The 19,580-nt window shown below is 35.9% G+C and overlaps 1 protein-coding gene across 9 annotated transcripts in view; it reads left to right on the top strand.

Annotated features, from left to right (window-relative positions):
- The window catches only part of GPHN (gephyrin), a 626,216-nt gene that overhangs the window by 106,202 nt on the left and 500,434 nt on the right, over nt 1-19,580 (top strand). For all 9 annotated transcript variants that reach the window (XM_060004380.1, XM_060004374.1, XM_060004382.1 and 6 more), the window contains exon 2: nt 15,051-15,129. In XM_060004380.1, coding sequence (XP_059860363.1) covers nt 15,051-15,129 — 79 coding nt within the window. The remainder of the gene's footprint in view (nt 1-15,050; nt 15,130-19,580) is intronic.

Genomic DNA, 19,580 nt, shown 5'->3' with positions numbered 1-19,580 from the left:
AAATGCCAGTGGTAGTTTGATAGGGATTGCATTGAATCTATAGATTGCTTTCGGTAGTAGAGTCATTTTCACAATGTTGATTCTTCCAATCCAGGAACATGGTATATCTCTCCATCTATTTGTCTCATCTTTAATTTCTTTCATCAGTGTCTTATAATTTTCTGCATACAGATCTTTTGTCTCCTTAGGTAGGTTTATTCCTAGATATTTTATTCTTTTTGTTGCAATGGTAAATGGGAGTGTTTTCTTGATTTCACTTTCAGATTTTTCATCATTAGTATATAGGAATGCCAGAGATTTCTGTGCATTAATTTTGTATCCTGCCACTTTACCAAATTCATTGATTAGCTCGAGTAGTTTTCTGGTAGCATCTTTAGGGTTCTCTATGTATAGGATCATGTCATCTGCAAACAGTGACAGCTTTACTTCTTCTTTTCCGATTTGGATTCCTTTTATTTCCTTTTCTTCTCTGATTGCTGTGGCTAAAACTTCCAAAACTATGTTGAATAAGAGTGGTGAGAGTGGGCAACCTTGTCTTGTTCCTGATCTTAGTGGAAATGCTTTCAGTTTTTCACCATTGAGGATGATGTTTGCTGTGGGCTTGTCATATATGGCCTTTATTATGTTGAGGAAAGTTCCCTCTATGCCTACTTTCTGCAGGGTTTTTATCATAAATGGGTGTTGAATTTTGTCAAAAGCTTTCTCTGCATCTATTGAGATGATCATATGGTTTTTCTCCTTCAGTTTGTTAATATGGTTTATCACATTGATAGATTTGCGTATATTGAAGAATCCTTGCATTCCTGGAATAAACCCCACTTGATCATGGTGTATGATCCTTTTAATGTGCTGTTGGATTCTATTTGCTAGTATTTTGTTGAGGATTTTTGCATCTATGTTCATCAGTGATATTGGCCTGTAGTTTTCTTTCTTTGTGACATCCTTGTCTGGTTTTGGTATCAAGGTGATGGTGGCCTCGTAGAAGGAGTTTGGGAGTGTTCCTCCCTCTGCTATATTTTGGAAGAGTTTGAGAAGGATAGGTGTTAGCTCTTCTCTAAATGTTTGATAGAATTCGCCTGTGAAGCCATCTGGTCCTGGGCTTTTCTTTGTTGGAAGATTTTTAATCACAGTTTCAATTTTAGTGCTTGTGATTGGTCTGTTCATATTTTCTATTTCTTCCTGATTCAGTCTTGGCAGGTTGTGCATTTCTAAGAATTTGTCCATTTCTTCCAGATTGTCCATTTTATTGGCATAGAGTTGCTTGTAGTAATCTCTCATGATCTCTTTTATTTCTGCAGTGTCAGTTGTTACCTCTCCTTTTTCATTTCTAATTCTATTGATTTGAGTCTTCTCCCTTTTTTTCTTAATGAGTCTGGCTAGTGGTTTATCTATTTTGTTTATCTTCTCAAAGAACCAGCTTTTAGTTTTATTGATCTTTGCTATTGTTTCCTTCATTTCTTTTTCATTTATTACTGATCTGATTTTTATGATTTCTTTCCTTCTGCTAGCTTTGGGGTTTTCTTGTTCTTCTTTCTCTAATTGCTTGAGGTGCAAGGTTAGGTTGTTTATTCGAGATGTTTCCTGCTTCTTAAGGTGGGCTTGTATTGCTATAAACTTCCCCCTTAGAACTGCTTTTGCTGCATCCCACAGGTTTTGGGTCGTTGTGTCTCCATTGTCATTTGTTTCTAGGTATTTTTTGATTTCCTCTTTGATTTCTTCAGTGATCACTTCATTATTAAGTAGTGTATTGTTTAGCCTCCATGTGTTTGTATTTTTTACAGATCTTTTCCTGTAATTGATATCTAGTCTCATGGCGTTGTGGTCAGAAAAGATACTTGATACAATTTCAATTTTCTTAAATTTACCAAGGCTTGATTTGTGACCCAAGATATGATCTATCCTGGAGAATGTTCCATGAGCACTTGAGAAATATGTGTATTCTGTTGTTTTTGGATGGAATGTCCTATAAATATCAATTAACTCCATCTCGTTTAATGTATCATTTAAAGCTTGTGTTTCCTTATTTATTTTCATTTTGGATGATCTGTCCATTGGTGAAAGTGGGGTGTTAAAGTCCCCTACTATGAATGTGTTACTGTCGATTTCCCCTTTTATGGTTGTCAGTATTTGCCTTATGTATTGAGGTGCACCTATGTTGGGTGCATAAATATTTACAATTGTTATATCTTCCTCTTGGATCGATCCCTTGATCATTATGTAGTGTCCTTCTTTGTCTCTTCTAATAGTCTTTGTTTTAAAGTCTATTTTGTCTGATATGAGAATTGCTACTCCAGCTTTCTTTTGGTTTCCATTTGCATGAAATACCTTTTTCCATCCCCTTACTTTCAGTCTGTATGTGTCTCTAGGTCTGAAGTGGGTCTCTTGTAGACAGCAAATATATGGGTCTTGTTTTTGTATCCATTCAGCCAATCTGTGTCTTTTGGTGGGCGCATTTAGTCCATTTACATTTAAGGTAATTATCGATATGTGTGTTCCTATTCCCATTTTCTTAATTGTTTTGGGTTCGTTATTGTAGGTCCTTTCCTTCTTTTGTGTTTCTTGCCTAGAGAAGTTCCTTTAGCAGTTGTTGTAGAGCTGGTTTGGTGGTGCTGAACTCTCTCAGCTTTTGCTTGTCTGTAAAGGTTTTAATTTCTCCATCAAATCTGAATGAGATCCTTGCTGGGTAGAGTAATCTTGGTTGCAGGTTTTTCTCCTTCAACACTTTCAATATGTCCTGCCACTCCCTTCTGGCTTGCAGAGTTTCTGCTGAAAGATCAGCTGTTAACCTTATGGGGATTCCCTTGTGTGTTATTTGTTGTTTTTCCCTTGCTGCTTTTAATATGTTTTCTTTGTATTTAATTTTTGACAATTTGATTAATATGTGTCTTGGCGTATTTCTCCTTGGATTTATCCTGTATGGGACTCTCTGTGCTTCCTGGACTTGATTAACGATTTCTTTTCCCATATTAGGGAAGTTTTCAACTATAATCTCTTCAAATATTTTCTCAGTCCCTTTCTTTTTCTCTTCTTCTTCTGGAACCCCTATAATTCGAATGTTGGTGCGTTTAATGTTGTCCCAGAGGTCTCTGAGACTGTCCTCAGTTCTTTTCATTCTTTTTTCTTTATTCTGCTCTGCAGTAGTTATTTCCACTATTTTATCTTCCAGGTCACTTATCCGTTCTTCTGCCTCAGTTATTCTGCTATTGATCCCATCTAGAGTACTTTTAATTTCATTTATTGTGTTGTTCATCGTTGCTTGCTTCATCTTTAGTTCTTCTAGGTCCTTGTTAACTGATTCTTGCAATTTGTCCATTCTATTGTCCATTCTATCTCCAAGATTTCGGATCAACCTTACTATCATTATTCTGAATTCTTTTTCAGGTAGACTGCCTATTTCCTCTTCATTTGTTAGGTCTGGTGGGTTTTTATCTTGCTCCTTCATCTGCTGTGTGTTTTTCTGTCTTTTCATTTTGCTTATCTTACTGTGTTTGAGGTCTCCTTTTTTGCAGGGTGAAGGTTCGTAGTTCCTGTTGTTTTTTGTGTCTGTCCCCAGTGGCTAAGGTTGGTTCAGTGGGTTGTGTAGGCTTCCTGGTGGAGGGTACTAGTGCCTGTGTTCTGGTGGATGAGGCTGGATCTTGTCTTTCTGGTGGGCAGGTCCACGTCTGGTGGTGTGTTTTGGGGTGTCTGTAGACTTACTATGATTTTGGGCAGCCTCTCTGCTAATGGGTGGGGTTGTGTTCCTGTCTTGCTAGTTGTTTGGCATAGGATGTCCAGCACTGTAGCTTGCTGGTCGTTGAGTGAAGCTGGGTGCTGGCGTTGAGATGGAGATCTCTCGGAGATTTTTGCTGTTTGATATTATGTGCAGCTGGGAGGCCTCTTGTGGACCAGTGTCCTGACGTTGGCTCTCCCACCTCAGAGGCACAGCACTGAGTCCTGGCTGCAGCACCAAGAGCCTTTCATCCACAGGGCTCCTTAATTTGGGATGATTCGTTGTCTATTCAGGTATTCCACAGATGCAGGGTATATCAAGTTGATTGTGGAGCTTTAATCCGCTGCTTCTGAGGCTGCTGGGAGAGATTTCCCTTTCTCTTCTTTGTTCTGACAGTTCCCAGGGGCTCAGCTTTGGATTTGGCCCCGCCTGTGCGTGTAGGTCGCCGGAGGGCGTCTGTTCTTTGCTCAGACAGGACGAGGTTAAAGGAGCCGCTGATTCGGAGGCTCTGGCTCACCCAGGCCGGGGGGTAGGGAGGGTCACGGAGTGCGGGGCGGGCCTGCAGCGGCAGAGGCCGGCGTGACGCTGCAGCCTGAGGCGCGCCGTGCGCTCTCCCGGGGAGCCGTCCCTGGATCCCGGGACCCTGGCAGTGGCGGGCTGCACAGGCTCCCCGGAAGGGCGTGTGGCTAGTGACCTGTGTTCGCACACAGGCCTCCTGGCGGCGGCAGCAGCGGCCTTAGCGTCCCATGTCCGTCTCTGGGCTCCGCACACTTAGCCGCGGCTCGCGCCCGTCCCTGGAGCTCTCTCAAGCAGCGTTCTTAATCCCCTCTCCTCGTGCACCAGGAAACAAAGAGGGACGTAAAAGTCTCTTGCCTCTTCGGCAGGTCCAGACCCCTCCCCGGACTCTCTCCCGGCCAGCCGTGGCGCACCAACGCCCTGCAGGCTGTGTTCACGCCGGCGCTCCGACAAAAGCCGGAGCCTCAGCTCCCAGTCCCGCCCGCCCCGGCGGGCGAGCAGACAAGCCTCTCGGCTGGTGAGTGCCGGTCGGCCCGATCCTCTGCGCTGGAATCTGTCCGCTTTGCCCTCCGCACCCCTGTTGCTGTGCTCTCCTCCGCGGCTCCCAAGCTCCCCCACTCCGCCTCCCGAAGTCTCCACCCGCGAAGGGGCTTCCTAGTGTGTGGACACTTTTCCTCCTTCACAGCTCCCTCCCGCTGGTGCAGGGCCCGTCCCTATCCTTTTGTCTCTGTTTAGTTTTTTCTTTTGCCCTAACCAGGTATGTGGGGGGTTCCTTGCCTTTTGGGAGGTCTGAGGTCTTCTGCCAGCGTTCAGTAGGTGTTCTGTAGGAGTTGTTCCACGCGTAGATGTATTTCTGGTGTATCTGTGGAGAGGAAGGTGATCTCCGCGTCTTACTCTTCTGCCATCTTCCCGGAAGTCTCGTTTTTCAAATTTTGAAACAGCCTTGCATCCCTAGAATAAACCCCATTTGGTCTTGGTATGTAATTCTTTTTATATATTGCTGAATTCTGTTTGCTGACTTTTGGCTAAGGATCTTTGGAGTCTATATTCAGATGGGAAATATTTGTGGGATTTTGTTTTTGTTTTTTGGTACTGTCTTTGGTTTCTGCATCAGGGTAATAGTAGATTCATAAAATCAATTTGGAAGTTTTCCCTCCACTTGTTTTCTGAAAGAGATGGTATAGAATTGGTATTAATTGTTCTGTAGATATTTGGTAGGATTTTCCACTGAAGTCATCTCAGCCTGGAGATTTCCTTTTTGGGGAGTTTTTAAATTTCAAATTCAATTTCATTTATAGTTGTAGGATTATTCAAATTATTTATATCATATTGGGTGAATTGTGGTAATCTGTGTTTTTTGAGAAATTGGTCTGTTTTCTTTATGTTGCTAAATTTAACTCCTTTATAGTTGTTTGTAATATTCCTTTATTATTATTTTGATTTCTATGGAGTCTGTAGTCATATACCTCCTGTTTTATTCCTGATATAGGTAATTTGTGTCTTCTATTTTTTTTTTTCTTTGTCAGTCTTGTTAGAGGTTTGTCAACTTAATTGATCTTTTCTCAGACCCAGCTCTTTAGGGTATGTGTCCTGGTGACAAATTTTCTTAGTTTTAACTTCATTTGAAAAATGTCCTAATTTCTTTTCCACCTCTGAAGGATATTTTCACTATATATAGTATGTAGGTTCACAGTTCTTTTATTTGAGCACTTCTTTCTTCTCTGGTTTCTGATCTCCTGTCATTTGAGTTGTTTTTCTGCTATTGATAAGGTGTAGTTTCTCTCTCACTGTTTTCAAGATTTTTTCTTTGTCTCTAGTTTTCAGAAATTTGGCCACGATTTGTCTTGGTACAGATTTCATTACCTTTCTCTTGTTTCAGGTTTGCTCAGCTTCTTGCATCTGTATGTTTGTGTCTTTTGCCAAATTTGGGAAGTTTTCAAGGCATTATCTCTTCAAATACTTTTTCAGCCCTGCACTTTTTCTCCTCTCCTTTAAGACTCAAATGATAGGAAAGTTAGGACTTTTGTTATGGTCCCATAGGTCCTTGAGGCTTTGTTTATTTTTAATTTTTTGGGGTCTATTTTTCTGTGATTAAACGTCTTTATCATTTCTGTATTGGTACCTATCAGTTGTCTTTTTTCATTCAGTTTGAGATCTTCCTGGTTCTTTTTATGACAATTGACTTTTTATCTTTTTTTTTCTTAATTGAAGTATAGTTGATTTACTATGTTGTGTTAGTTTCTGGTTTACAGCAGAGTAATTCAGTTTTGCATATATATTCTTTTTCATATTCTTTTCCATTATGATTTATTACAGGATATTGACTATAGTTCCCTGTCAATACAGTAGAACCTTGTCATTTATATATTTTATTTATAGTAGTTTGTATCTGCTAATCCCAAACTCCTAATTTATCCCTCCCCAAACCCCTTTGGTAACCATAAGTTTGTTTTCTATGTGAGTGTTTCTGTTTTGTAAGTAAGTTCATTGTATAATATTTTAGATTCCACATATAAGTGATATCGTATGGTATTTGTCTTTCTCTGTCTGATTCACCTCACTTAGTATGATAATCCCTAGGTCCATCCATGTTGCTGCAAATGGCATTATTTCATTCTTTTTTTATGGCTGAGTAGTATTCCACTGTATATATATGTATATATGACATCTTCATTATCCATTCATCTGTCGATGGACATTTGGGTTGCCTATTGTAAATAGTGCAGGTATGAATATTTGGGTGCACGTATCTTTTCAGATTAGAGTTTTATCTGGATATATGTTCATGAGTGGGATTCCTGGATCATATGGCAACTCTGTTTTTAGTTTTTTTAAGGAACCTTCATACTATTCTCCATAGTAGCTGCACCAATTTGCATTCTCACCAACAGTGTAGGAGGGTTCCCTTTTCTTTACACCATCTCCAGCATTTGTTATATGTAGACTTTTTAATGATGGCCATTCTGACCAGTGTGAGGTGTAGTTTTGATTTGAATCTCTCTAATAATTAGCAGTGTTGAGCATCTTTTCATGTGCTTGTTGGCCATCTGTATGTCTTTTTTGTAGAAATGGCTGTATGGCTGTTTAGGTCTTCTGCCCATTTTTTTTTTTTTTTTTTTAGAAAGCAGAATTCAGTATTAAACTCCAAATTTCAGGGTTTTTTAAATTAATTAATTTATTTTTTCTGTGTTGGGTCTTCATTTCTGTGCGAGGGCTTTCTCTAGTTGTGGCAAGTGGGGGCTACTCTTCATCGCGGTGTGTGGGCCTCTCACTATCGCAGCCTCTCTTGTTGGGGAGCACAGGCTCCAGATGCGCAGGCTCAGTACTTGTGGCTCACGGGCCTAGTTGCTCCGTGGCATGTGGGATCCTCCCAGACCAGGGCTCGAATCCGTGTCCCCTGCATTAGCAGGCAGATTCTCAACCATTGCGCCACCAGGGAAGCCCTTCTGCCCGTTTTTTAATTGGGTTGTTTGTTTTTTAGATATTGAATTGCATGAGCTGTTTGTATGCTTTGAAAATTAAGCCCTTGTTGGTCGCATTATTTGCAAATATTTTCTTCCATTTCCTAGGTTGTCTTTTCATTTTGTTTATGGTTTCCTTTGCTTTGCAAAAATGTATAAGTTTGATTAGGTCCCATTTGTTTCTTTTTGCTTTTATTTCTGTTGCCTTGGGAGACTGACCTAAGAAAACATCGGTACAATTTATGTCAGAGAATGTTTTGCCTATGTTCTCTTCTAGGAGTTTTATGGTGTCATGTCTTATATTTAAGTCTTTAAGCTATTTTGAGCTTATTTTTGTGTATAGTGTGAGGGAGTGTTCTAACTTCATTGATCTACATGAGGCTGTCCAGCTTTTCCAGCATCAGTTGCTGGAGAGACTGTCTTTTCTCCATTGTATATTCTTGCCTCTTTTGTCAAAGATTAATTGACCATAGGTGTAAGGGGTTTTTTGGGGGCTCTCTATTCTGTTCCATTAATCCATAATGACAGTTGATATTTTTGTTGAAACCTGGGCATTTTGGGTATTACATTATGAACTGGGATCTTATTTAAATCTTCTGTTTTTGCTGGCTTACTCACACGTTGCTCAGGCAGGTAAAGGGAGGTAGTCATTTCCTCTTTACTGCCAGGCTGGGGTAGAAGTCAAGTTCTCCATTTGGCCTCCTTTTTTTTTTTATTTTTATTTTTTTCCCAGTATGCGGGCCTCTCACTGTTGTGGCCTCTCCCATTGTGGAGCACAGGCTCCGGACGCGCAGGCTCAGCGGCCATGGCTCACGGGCCCAGCCGCTCCACAGCATGTGGGATCTTCCTGGACCAGGACACGAACCCATATCTCCATTTGGCCTCCTTTGATACTTGAGTTAGGCTCTCCACGGCACTGCTGGGTGAGAATGGTACTTCTGGCCCCCCACTGAGTCTTCAGTGATCTCTCATTGTCTAGGATTGGTCGGTGAACATATATGAGGATGGATGAATATATTTGGAAATTTTCCCAATAACTTGAGTTTTGATATGGGATTTAGCCAGAGATATAAAAAATAGAGGAGAGTATAAATCGGTTCTGTAATTTATGCTGTTCTGTGCATAGTCATGGAAATATGCTATACTAATGCATGTGCTAGGGATTAACATCAACTAGCTCTGTATGGTGCATGGTAATCCTGCTGTGTTCCTATAAACCAGAGATCAGTAAACTTTTTCCATAAGGGGTAGATAGTAAATATTCTGGGTTTTGTGGGCCAAGAGGCAAAATTGAAGATATTATGTATATACTACTATCACAAGAAAGAAAACATATTTTTACAATTTCTAAAATTTATGAAATCCAAATATAATTATAATAATTAAGTGCCGTATTTGTCATACACATTTACCAATTTAAAGAATGGAATTGGGTGAGGAATGATTAGAGTTTACAGTTAGTATTTCTTGTCATCAAAATAAATTGTAAATGTTCATTTATTAATGCTGATTTGTATGGAGTGTTTTATTTTTGCGTATGTCTTTCCACTCATTGAAAAGATAGTTACTGGTGAATACTGATATCAGTCCATGAACAGATAATTTTAATGGAGCACATTAATTATTTGGAATGTGGTTTTAGAATTCTATTAAGTTTTCTTGCCTTTTAGCATGTACATTACATTGCAGAATAATCAATGTCCAATTGAAGACAAGGTGGAGGCTCCTTAGTTGCATAGTTATTAAGTGGATTTTAAAATATGAAAAAATTTCTTTCCACTTGGATCAGATCCAAAAAATCCTGCTCAAACTGTAGTTTGAACTCAGGAAACATATCTGTTGCAAATTTATTGGGAAAGGAGATTTCGCTTATTGTTTTAAATTTTCTCAGCGTGGGAATGTGTTACCTTTTGACAGCAAAGTGCACAACAGCTTGAAATTACTTAAAATTACTTAAGATTCAGGCATCATTGGTAGTTGTGAAATGGTTATCATAGTATAGGTTTTACATATTAGCATTATTTTGGCTTGTAATTTTAGGTTGGATATATTAAGAACATTACTAAATTTTCATCATGACAATTTTTATCTTCAGTTTGCTCAGTAATAGTTCTTTACTTAGTTTGCATCCTTTTTAGGAGAATTCAGGGAACTTTTCTTCTAGGAGGTAGAAAATGGTAGGACTTAAACATGGAAAAAAACATAAAGTGGCATATGAGGGTAGGTAATTGGTAATAGTCAAATGCATCTTAAAATGAATCTACTTAAAATGGGAAAAAAATTTGGTGTAAGAAATGGATTAGAGTCCTAATATTCATATGGAATTGCAAGGGATGCTGAGTAACCATAAATATCTTGAAAAAGAAGAAGTTGGGGGACTCACAGTTCCCAATTTAAAAGCTTCTTACAAAGCTACAGTAATAGAAACAGTGTGATATTAGCATAAGGGTAGACATATAGGTAAATGGTATAGAATTGAGTCTAGAAATCAGCTCATGTGTCTGTGAGTATTTGATTTTTCAGAAGAGTGCCAAGGCCATTCAATGGGGAAAGAACAGCCTCTTTAGTAAATGGTGCTGGAACAACTAGATACCCACACGTAAAAGAATGAAGCTCGACTCTTACTTTCACACCATGTACAAACATTAAGTCAAAATGAATAAAAGACCTAAATATAACAGTTAAAATTTTGAAATTCTTACAAGAAAACATAGGGGAAGTTCTTCATGACCTAGGATTTGGCAATGGTTTCTTAAATATGATACCAAAAGCACAAACTACCAAAGAAAAAATAGACAAATTGAACTTCCTCAAAATTAAAAACTGTTGTGCATTAAAAGACATCTAGAGAGGGCTTCCCTGGTGGTGCAGTGGTTGAGAATCTGCCTGCCAATGAAGGGGATACGGGTTCGAGCCCTGGTCTGGGAAGATCCCACATGCCGCGGAACAACTGGGCCCGTGAGCCACAACTACTGAGCCTGTGCGTCTGGAGCCTGTGCTCCACAAGAAGAGAGGCCGTGACAGTGAGAGGCCTGCGCACCGCGATGAAGAGTGGCCCCTGCTTGCCAGAACTAGAGAAAGCCCTTGCACAGAAACGAAGACCCAACACAGCCATAAATAAATAAATAAATAAATTAAAAAAAAAAAAAAGACATCTAGAGAGCATAAAGACAACCTACAGAATGGGAGAAGATATTTGTAAATCATATGTCTGGGTCTAGTATCCAGAATATATAAAGACGTCTTACAACTCAACAACCTAATTAAAAAGTGTGCAAAGAACTTAAATAGACATTTCTCCAAAGAAAATATACAAATGGCCAACAAGTATATTAAAGAATGCTCAACGTCATTTATCATTAGGGAAATATAATCAAAACCACAATGAGATAATACTTCACACCCCACTGTTACGACTAAATTTAAAAAGACAGACAATAACGTCTGTGGATGTGGGGAAATGGAATCCTTGTACATTGTTGGTGGAATGTAAAATAGTGCAGCTACTTTGGAAAACAATTGGCAAAAAGTTAAACATGGAATTTCCGTATGATCCAGCAATTCCATTTCTGGATATATACCTCAAGGAGTTGAAAACAGGTACTCAAACAAATATTTGTACGTGTGTGCTTACTTAGCCTCTTCACAATAACTGAAAGATGGAAACAGCTCAAATGGCCAACAAAGGGTGAGTGGATGAACAAAAGTGGTACATACATACAATGGAATATTATTCAGCCATAAAGAGGAATGATTTTTCTCTGTACATGGATGAACCTTGAAAACATTATGCTCAGTGAAAGAATTCAGACACAAAATGTCCTATATTGTATGCTTCCATTAGTATGAAATATCCAGAATTATTAAATCCATAGAGGCCAAAAACAGACTGGTGGTTGCCAGTGATTGGGGGAAGGGAAGGGAGGATTGGGGACTTGCTGCTTAACGGGTACCAGGTCTTCTCTTGGGATGATGAAAATGTTTTGGAAATAGACGTGGAGGTGCACAACATTGTGAATGAACTAAATGTCACAGAATTGTGCACTTTAAAATGGTTAATTCTGTGTTATGTGATTTTCATCTGAATAACAAAAAATATAGAGATTTATCTTAAAAAAATGAAACCAGGAATTATGGAGTTAGTCTAATTTTTCTTATATCAGGTATTAATTGAACTATCTGATATATTTTCAAAATAAAAGGAATTAAGTGCTCCTATTTTTTGGTATATATTAAAATTACAGCATAATGACATTTTCCACTAAACCTTTAACTTTCACACTGTGATCATAGAAAGGGACAGTTTTTGAAAAATATGTGTGTTCCTAAGAACCAGCTCTTAATTTTGTGATATTAATCATTGGAACAAAGAGCATAGTAATTCCTTTTGTTGGCATATACTGGGGGGGGGGGGGAAGAACAACAAAAAAATATGATGACCAAACTGATTGATTTTGGTGTGATTTACACATGAAAAAAGTATGTTCACTAGCTTCTTAAAATCTACCATGTTCTTATTTATAATTCAAAAACAAGATTTGTTACATTGGTGAAATATATTTTATTTTATATTTTAAATATATTTAAATATTTTAAATATATTTTATTAAAAATAAATATATTAGGCAGGTAGAGTTTCAGAATATTTGTTAAGAAACTATTGAATTTCTTTAGATTTCTTGCTCTGTTTTAAACTTAAACTTTGGATGAGATATGAACGTTAGAAAGTGCCTCCTTTAGCAAAATTCATTTTCATTAGCTGACTAATAAGCCTTTATAGGAGCAAAGTTTTATTCTATTTTAATTAAGCCTCCCAAACTTTCAGGCTCTTGAAGTTTTAACTAAGCTCTCATATTTGCCAAATTGGGCAAGAAACTTTATGAGAACAAATTTTATGATATAATATATTATAATTTCAATATTAGTTCAACGCAACTGGAAACCAACTTTTCTTATAGTGTGGCAACATTTTATTTTTTTCCTTTTGGCCCTAATTAGGAAATGTTGTAATGAGCATTTGTGTTAAAATTATGAAGAGCAGGAAATTTGTCTCGAATCAATAGGTTGAGATCAGTGTCTGTTAAATATGGAGAGAAAATTATATATTGATCAAAATTACCTCATTGTGAAAAAAAAAAGGGGATACCTTTTTGGAGTTAATAATAAAACTGCAAACTTGATTTCAACTTCAGATCCTTTAAATGCATCATTATATACGTTTTTCATTTATATTAGGGGCAGATTCAGATTTAGGGAGCTTATAATTTTGAGCTGTAAGAAAAGGGAATATAAAATATGAATAAAATATTAGGTAATGGATTTTTGAAAGGGACAAGGCAAGTGTTATATTCTTGTTGCTCCTTATGAAGATTGAAAATGGCTAAGAGATACATAATAAAACTGTTAGATTGAAATAGGAAATAATAACTTAATATTTATGCTTACAAATACAAAACTTTTATATGAGTAAAATTTTATTTCACCTTTAATTTTGGGATGGATAGTTTATCAAGGTATAGACTTAGATTCTAGATATTCCCCCAGCATTTTAACTATATTGTTCCATTGTCTTCTGTATTCCATAGTTTATGTTGGACGCTCAGCTGCAAGTTTTATTGTTTTTCCTTTGAAGGTGATGTGTCCTTTTTTTCCCCTTGCTGTTTTTAAGGTTTTCTTCTTATCTTTGATTTTCAGCAGTTTGCTGAGGGTGGTTTTCTTTCACATTTTCCAGTACAGGGTTGGCTGTATTCCCAGAGTCAATGAGTAATGTATTATATCAGTTTTGGAATATTCTCAGCTGTTTTTTCTGAAAATATTGCTTCTTCCCCATTCTCTCTCTTCTCAACTACAATTACATTAGCTGTTTGATTCCAACATGTCTCTTATGCTCTGTTCTTTTTTTTTTCTTCTTCTTTTTACTTCAGTTTGGATGCTCTCTTCAAGTTCACTAATCCTGTGTTTTGCTGTGTTGAGTTGGCTAAAAACCCACCCACAGATTTCTTAATTTCAGATACTGTATTTCTCAGTTCTAAAATTACTATTAGATTCTTTTTCACAGATTTTAATTCTCTATTGAAATGTGAGAACTTTCATCTACTGTGAACATTTTTTGTATATCTTCTTTAACTTATGGTTTTCTTAAAGTCCTTGTCTTCTAATTCTGTATTATCTGTGGGTTGGCATATACTTTCAACTGTTTATTGGTCACATTTTGTCCCCTTTCCTGTACTTTGTAATTATTATCGTATACCAAATACTGTCTATACTAGGATAGAAATTGATGTAAATGTTATTTTCTTTCAATATTATATTAGAAAGAAATGATTAAGTGTTAACCGTCTCAACTCAGCCACAAATTGAGCTGGGTGGTTTGAGTGACAGCTTTAGATATACTCAGTGTGCCTCTGGTTTTAAATGTCTTAAGGGCTAGACCTGTTGCATTGCAGTTATTCCTCTGTGCTGTGGCTTTGTACTAATGTACTATGAAATTGTTGGAGATTTTACTCTACCATTTGGCTTCTGCCCCCTTTTACTCATCTCCCCTCTCAAGGTGGGATGCTTTTGATTGAGAGCAAATATCTTGAGGGGAGACCTATTGAAATTCTGCACTGAAAGTGGTAGACTCCATCTGTTGTAGTGTGACTTTAACTCCTAATCACTTCTGCACTGCAGAAAACATTATTTGCCCTGTGTCCCATTCTCTTCTCCTTCCCCCAGAACTTCTTGTACAGTCCTAGGCCCCAGCAAATCTCCCAGAAGAAAACTGTCTGTGTCTTGTGGGTCCCATGGGATTCCAGTCTGTCATTGCCCGCCCAAGAGCTATCGCAAACTATGCTGGTTTCTCTTTTCCCTGGTAGTGTCCCTCTGTCTGGTTCTTACGTCTAGATGGTAAATCCTCCCAGTAATGAAACAATCAGGAGGCTCAGCTTACCCAAGAAGAGATAGCACTTTTCTCCTAGTTTATCCTTTTTGTATCCAAAGTTCTCCATTGTCTTTAAAAATATGATTTGGGGGGATAGTTTACCTTTTTTTTTCTTTTTTTTTTCTTGTTGTTGTGGAAGCAGTGACTTGCCACTATGGACTGGTAAATTAGTCTTGTAAAAGTAAAATAAAATTTAGACTCGTATGTTTATTCTTTTATATATTGTATTTATATAAAGTCTGTGTGCTTAGATTATTGATGTTATTGAATGTTAATATTTGCTGTTCAATCTACCAGGCCTAGAAATTGATCATTCTTGATGTTTAGAAAAACCCTATCCAGAGAACCAATTTTAATTTCAAAATTCCTTTTGGACAGTAATAATTTAAATGAAATGTAAACAAAAATTAATTTTCTTTTTCTTTCCCCTTTTCCTGTTTAGTGAGTGATAGTTGCTTCAGGAATCTTGCAGAAGATCGCAGTGGGATAAATCTCAAAGATCTTGTACAAGATCCTTCTTTGTAAGTATTTGGTTTTCAGTATTAAGTGTAAATTAAAACTTTATGATTTGTGTGACTTTTTCCAGAAGAGTTGTAACAGAACTGATTTAAGGTTGAGTAATTTCTTGTTTTCTGACAATTTGTGTTACATATAGTGAAGCACATAGAACAGTTTCAACAGAAGTGAAGTTATGGAACACTTTCTGTTTAGAAATTGAGGAGATTTTAGAAGACGAGATAAAGTTGTGATTAATGATTGACTTTCAAAGAGTATCTACTAATGGTTGATGATATCTTACCAATGTGGCAGTAGATAGTAGGCAGGGAAGATGATTAGTAGTTGTTTTGCTTGGGAAGGCAAGATTGAATTTGTTTACATAAATTTTAAGCTTTTTTGAATAATTTATAATAATCATTTGTAAGTATAATTACAAATGTAAAACGGTTATTTGTAATAACAATATACTTGACTGTATTGAATGTATTTCTGATGTTTTACATTAGAACACTATGTATAGCACAAGATTTTTGAAGAGTTTTGTAGGTTTCAATTTTTAATGTTCTGGCTCATGAGTCAGTTCCATTCTTTATCAGAACATATTTCATATCAGAATATAATGTCACTTTCTATTTCTATTTCATGAATCAATTTTTTTCAGCTTTATATTAACTGCAAATCATGCATACTATCTTCTGTAGGAAAATATCCTTCCAGTAAGATCACCTTTTATTAAAAAAACATTCAATACTAGTTAAGCCCTGGGCAGCAGGGAAAGAAAATTGAGTGTGGGCAGATGCTTTCTTTAATGATACTTAATGCATTCAGTAAAATATATTATAACAAAAAATTACTCTTCCACATCAGATGTAGTCTATACTCATCCAGATTTTACTAGTAATTCATTTAAAATTGTGTGAGGAATAAAACACAGGAGTGTGTTGAACCTGAAGGTTATTGATTTCATAATGATTTTCCAAGTCATTAAAAAATAGAGTTACAAGACAGAATGGTGAAAATGATTGAATATTGAAGTTATTGTAATGAACTCATTATTGTAATGAGTTTCGAAATGAGTTTCCAATCCCAATTCTCTAATTTTTTTTTTAATGTCTCTCTTTTCCTCATTCAAAAGGATTGTCAATATTCTTTCTCCATGATTTTTATTGAAAGGAAGATTGATAAGTTGTCCTTTCAGTTCTATAAATATTTAATGAAGAATAGAATTGTTTTATGTGGATATAAATATTCCTAGTAAATGAATATTGAATAACATGTGCATGAGGATATGGGAAGCTTTACAATATCATTGAAAGATGTCACCCATTTGGATAAAATAAATTATTCCATTGTATTATTTGTAAGGTATATTTTTGGTACAGTGGGATTATATATCTTTTTAATGCAGTGTTTTTGGAAAAAAATGTGCTTATATGGACTTCAATAATATAAAAGCTGTGGAGAATATACTTGAAAATTGGATTATAATAATGAGTTGTAGTGTTTTGAAACACTTTGGTACTTCTTCCTAGAATGTAGAATAATATTCATAATGTCACCTATCACTAAAATAGGAATTTAATCTTAGAGAAAATTTCTAAGAGAAATTTATCTCAGATCACTACTGCATTGAGTGGACAAAATAATTCTAAGTCTCTGTTTTAAAGTAGCTAGATATCTTAATTTAACATCATTCTCTTAACTTGGCATTAGTCTCTTGGCATTAGTCTTGAATGTAAGAATTCAGTGAGCAAGAATTTGTCTTTGCCCTTGACACTTGGATTTGGAAGGAACTTTTTTCTTAATAAGAATTGTCAAAATGTACTATTAATGACTGTAATTCATTTTTTAAAGATATATTTCTTGCTGAAATTCTGTAGGGAAAGAAATGCCTGATGTGGAAAACGAATGTGTTTTTTTCAGTTGTTATGATGGGAAATATTTTATTTTGAGTTACTATTCTGTAGCAACATTGACTTAGTACATACCTTGTACATACCTCTTGTCTGGCGCAGACTCCTAGATTTTTGATGTAATTCTTTACTGTTTGTTCATCAGTTCATGTACACTACTTTTTGGTTCTATATGAATTGTTTATGTTGTAACATTAAGTAGAAAATATTTCGGAAATAACTTTTCTGCAAAAATCCCCTCAAAAAATAACTGGCATTTGATGAGTACTCCTGACTAGTGTAAGGGTTGCTAAAATTGTATAATATGTTATTTTAATAAATGTTCCAAATAAAAAATATTATTAGAATAAGATATGTGTATTGAATGAATGCTCTATGTTAATATGCCTGGCAGATTTGTATTATGCTTCACCTACGTGAGCTCCTGATGCTGAAAGGAGTTGATGTGTGAAGAAAAATTAAGCACTGTGTTTCAATCACTAATGCTGTGAGAAAGGAAGACAGAATAAAGAGAGAAGGAAAAAGTAGGTTGAGAAGAACTCAGGCTAATCTGATCAATATTGTCACTCAGAATGGTGTGTAGAGTGTCTTAATCAGATAAATGAGCAGGTATGGGATATCTGTGGACAAAGTATAGTAATAAAACTGAGTTGTATGTGTGTATATGTATGAATGAATGAAGTTTGAGAGGTTTACTGCCACAGAGGAGAGCAAAAGGGCAGAACCAAAAGTGACTACTTTATACTCATATCTATGGCAAGCTAATGGAATAATGTGATAGATCCTCTGTAGTTTATCTAAACTGTGTATAGTACACAACCCAAGATTTTTAGTAAAATCATTGTAGTAAAAGTAATTATTGGGCTTGAGTGAACTGAGTGAGCTATATTGTGTGAACATGATGAAGGAGGGATGCCATGGGAGGAGAAAAAAAAAATAAAGTTGTGAATCCCTAACCAAGACTTTCTGATCTTGTTACTAACTTTTGATTTGTTGTAATAATGAGAGCAGAATCTGACTTGTGGCAAGGTTGTGGTGAGGAGAATACATGACAAGCTCTCTTCTTTGGGTAGTTACTCTAAGAATATTTGTTTCTGTCGTAGTCTTGTAGGTGTTATGTACAAGACCAAGTAGAGGAACTTGACTTTCACTTTTTGCTAATAATGTGCCTAAAGATTTGTTTGACTTAGTAATTTGCATGCGTGTTAAATTTTGAAATAAACAATTAACAGTTTTAATTACTTATCTTCTATTTATGATTATAAACATTTTAAGAATGATTTCCTCTGCTGTATGTATAATTTGTCAATTTGAGTTGTTTTATGAGACTTCTTGTATTAGTTGTGGTCTTCAATGGCACATTGAAAAGTGTCAAATGTAACTTGATGTTATGTTAGAAACGTATCTAATGTGATACGTAATTTTCATACATACAAGAAACTATTAACATGGTATAATTAATTTTTGTTCTTTTTAAGTGGAGAGTTATGTGCTATTTAAATCATAAAAATTTTTGCTTTTTCTTGTTATCTATGCTGGAGAGATGACTATTATATGAAAAAGAGATACTGTATATAGCATACAGGAGATACTGTATATAGCATACTTTAAGTTATATCAGTTGTGTTCTCTATAGTGATAATTCTCAAAAATGCTTTCAAATTTCCATTGTCTATTTGCTGAAGATGAAAAATAAAACATATTAGCATATTTATGCTTTAGATTTGTTATTGCTTATTTATAAACTATTTAGCAGAGATAATTATTTGAACTCAGATTCATTTATAGAAATTATTAAAAGCTGTTTAAGAATCAAAAGAGGAAATGTAACATAAGAATGTAAAGGACTAACAGAAATTGAATACCTGTTTGTGCTACTCATTGTGTTGATGCTGATTGTGTGTGTGTGTGTGTGGGGGGGGTATAGATGGATGTGCCTTGTTTGTTTAATTTGCAAAAGCTCTTAAAAATTTTGGTGCATCGTAGATATGTGATATGTAAATCAGAGGAAGAATTATTTAATTCATAGAAGAATTGTCCATCTCTGAATTCTAGAAATATAATTCATAATGTAGGATATTAGTAATTTTCTTTATAGGGCAAATAGGGAAGGTTTATATTCCTTGAAAATTTTGCAAAACATGACAATTATGTCAGTCTTTGTTGTTTTTCTGTTACTCAGAATGTATTTTAAATTGCTTCAGTAATGTTAAGATTTTGAAAAAGATTTTACCAAATTATGACCTCTTGTGATTTTTAAGAAAGGATGATTCAATAAAATAGAAGAAATCTTAATTATAAATTCTGGATAAATTGTATTACGGATGAGGAAATACTTCTTGTCAATATTCTTGGTGTTTTTTTTTAATCGTGGTAAAATAAGTGTAACATAAAATTTACTGTTTTAACCAATTTTACCATTTATAAGTGTACAGTTCAGTAATGTTAAGTATATACACACTGTTGCAGCCTATCCCTAGACTTTTTCATCTTGGAGAACTGTAACTTTATACCGATTAAACAATAACTCCCTGTATTCCCCTCCTCCCAGCCTCTGGCAA

The sequence above is a fragment of the Delphinus delphis genome, chromosome 2, assembly GCF_949987515.2.
Source record: "Delphinus delphis chromosome 2, mDelDel1.2, whole genome shotgun sequence".
NCBI lineage: Eukaryota > Metazoa > Chordata > Mammalia > Artiodactyla > Delphinidae > Delphinus > Delphinus delphis.
This window is presented reverse-complemented; position numbering and strand designations above follow the sequence as displayed.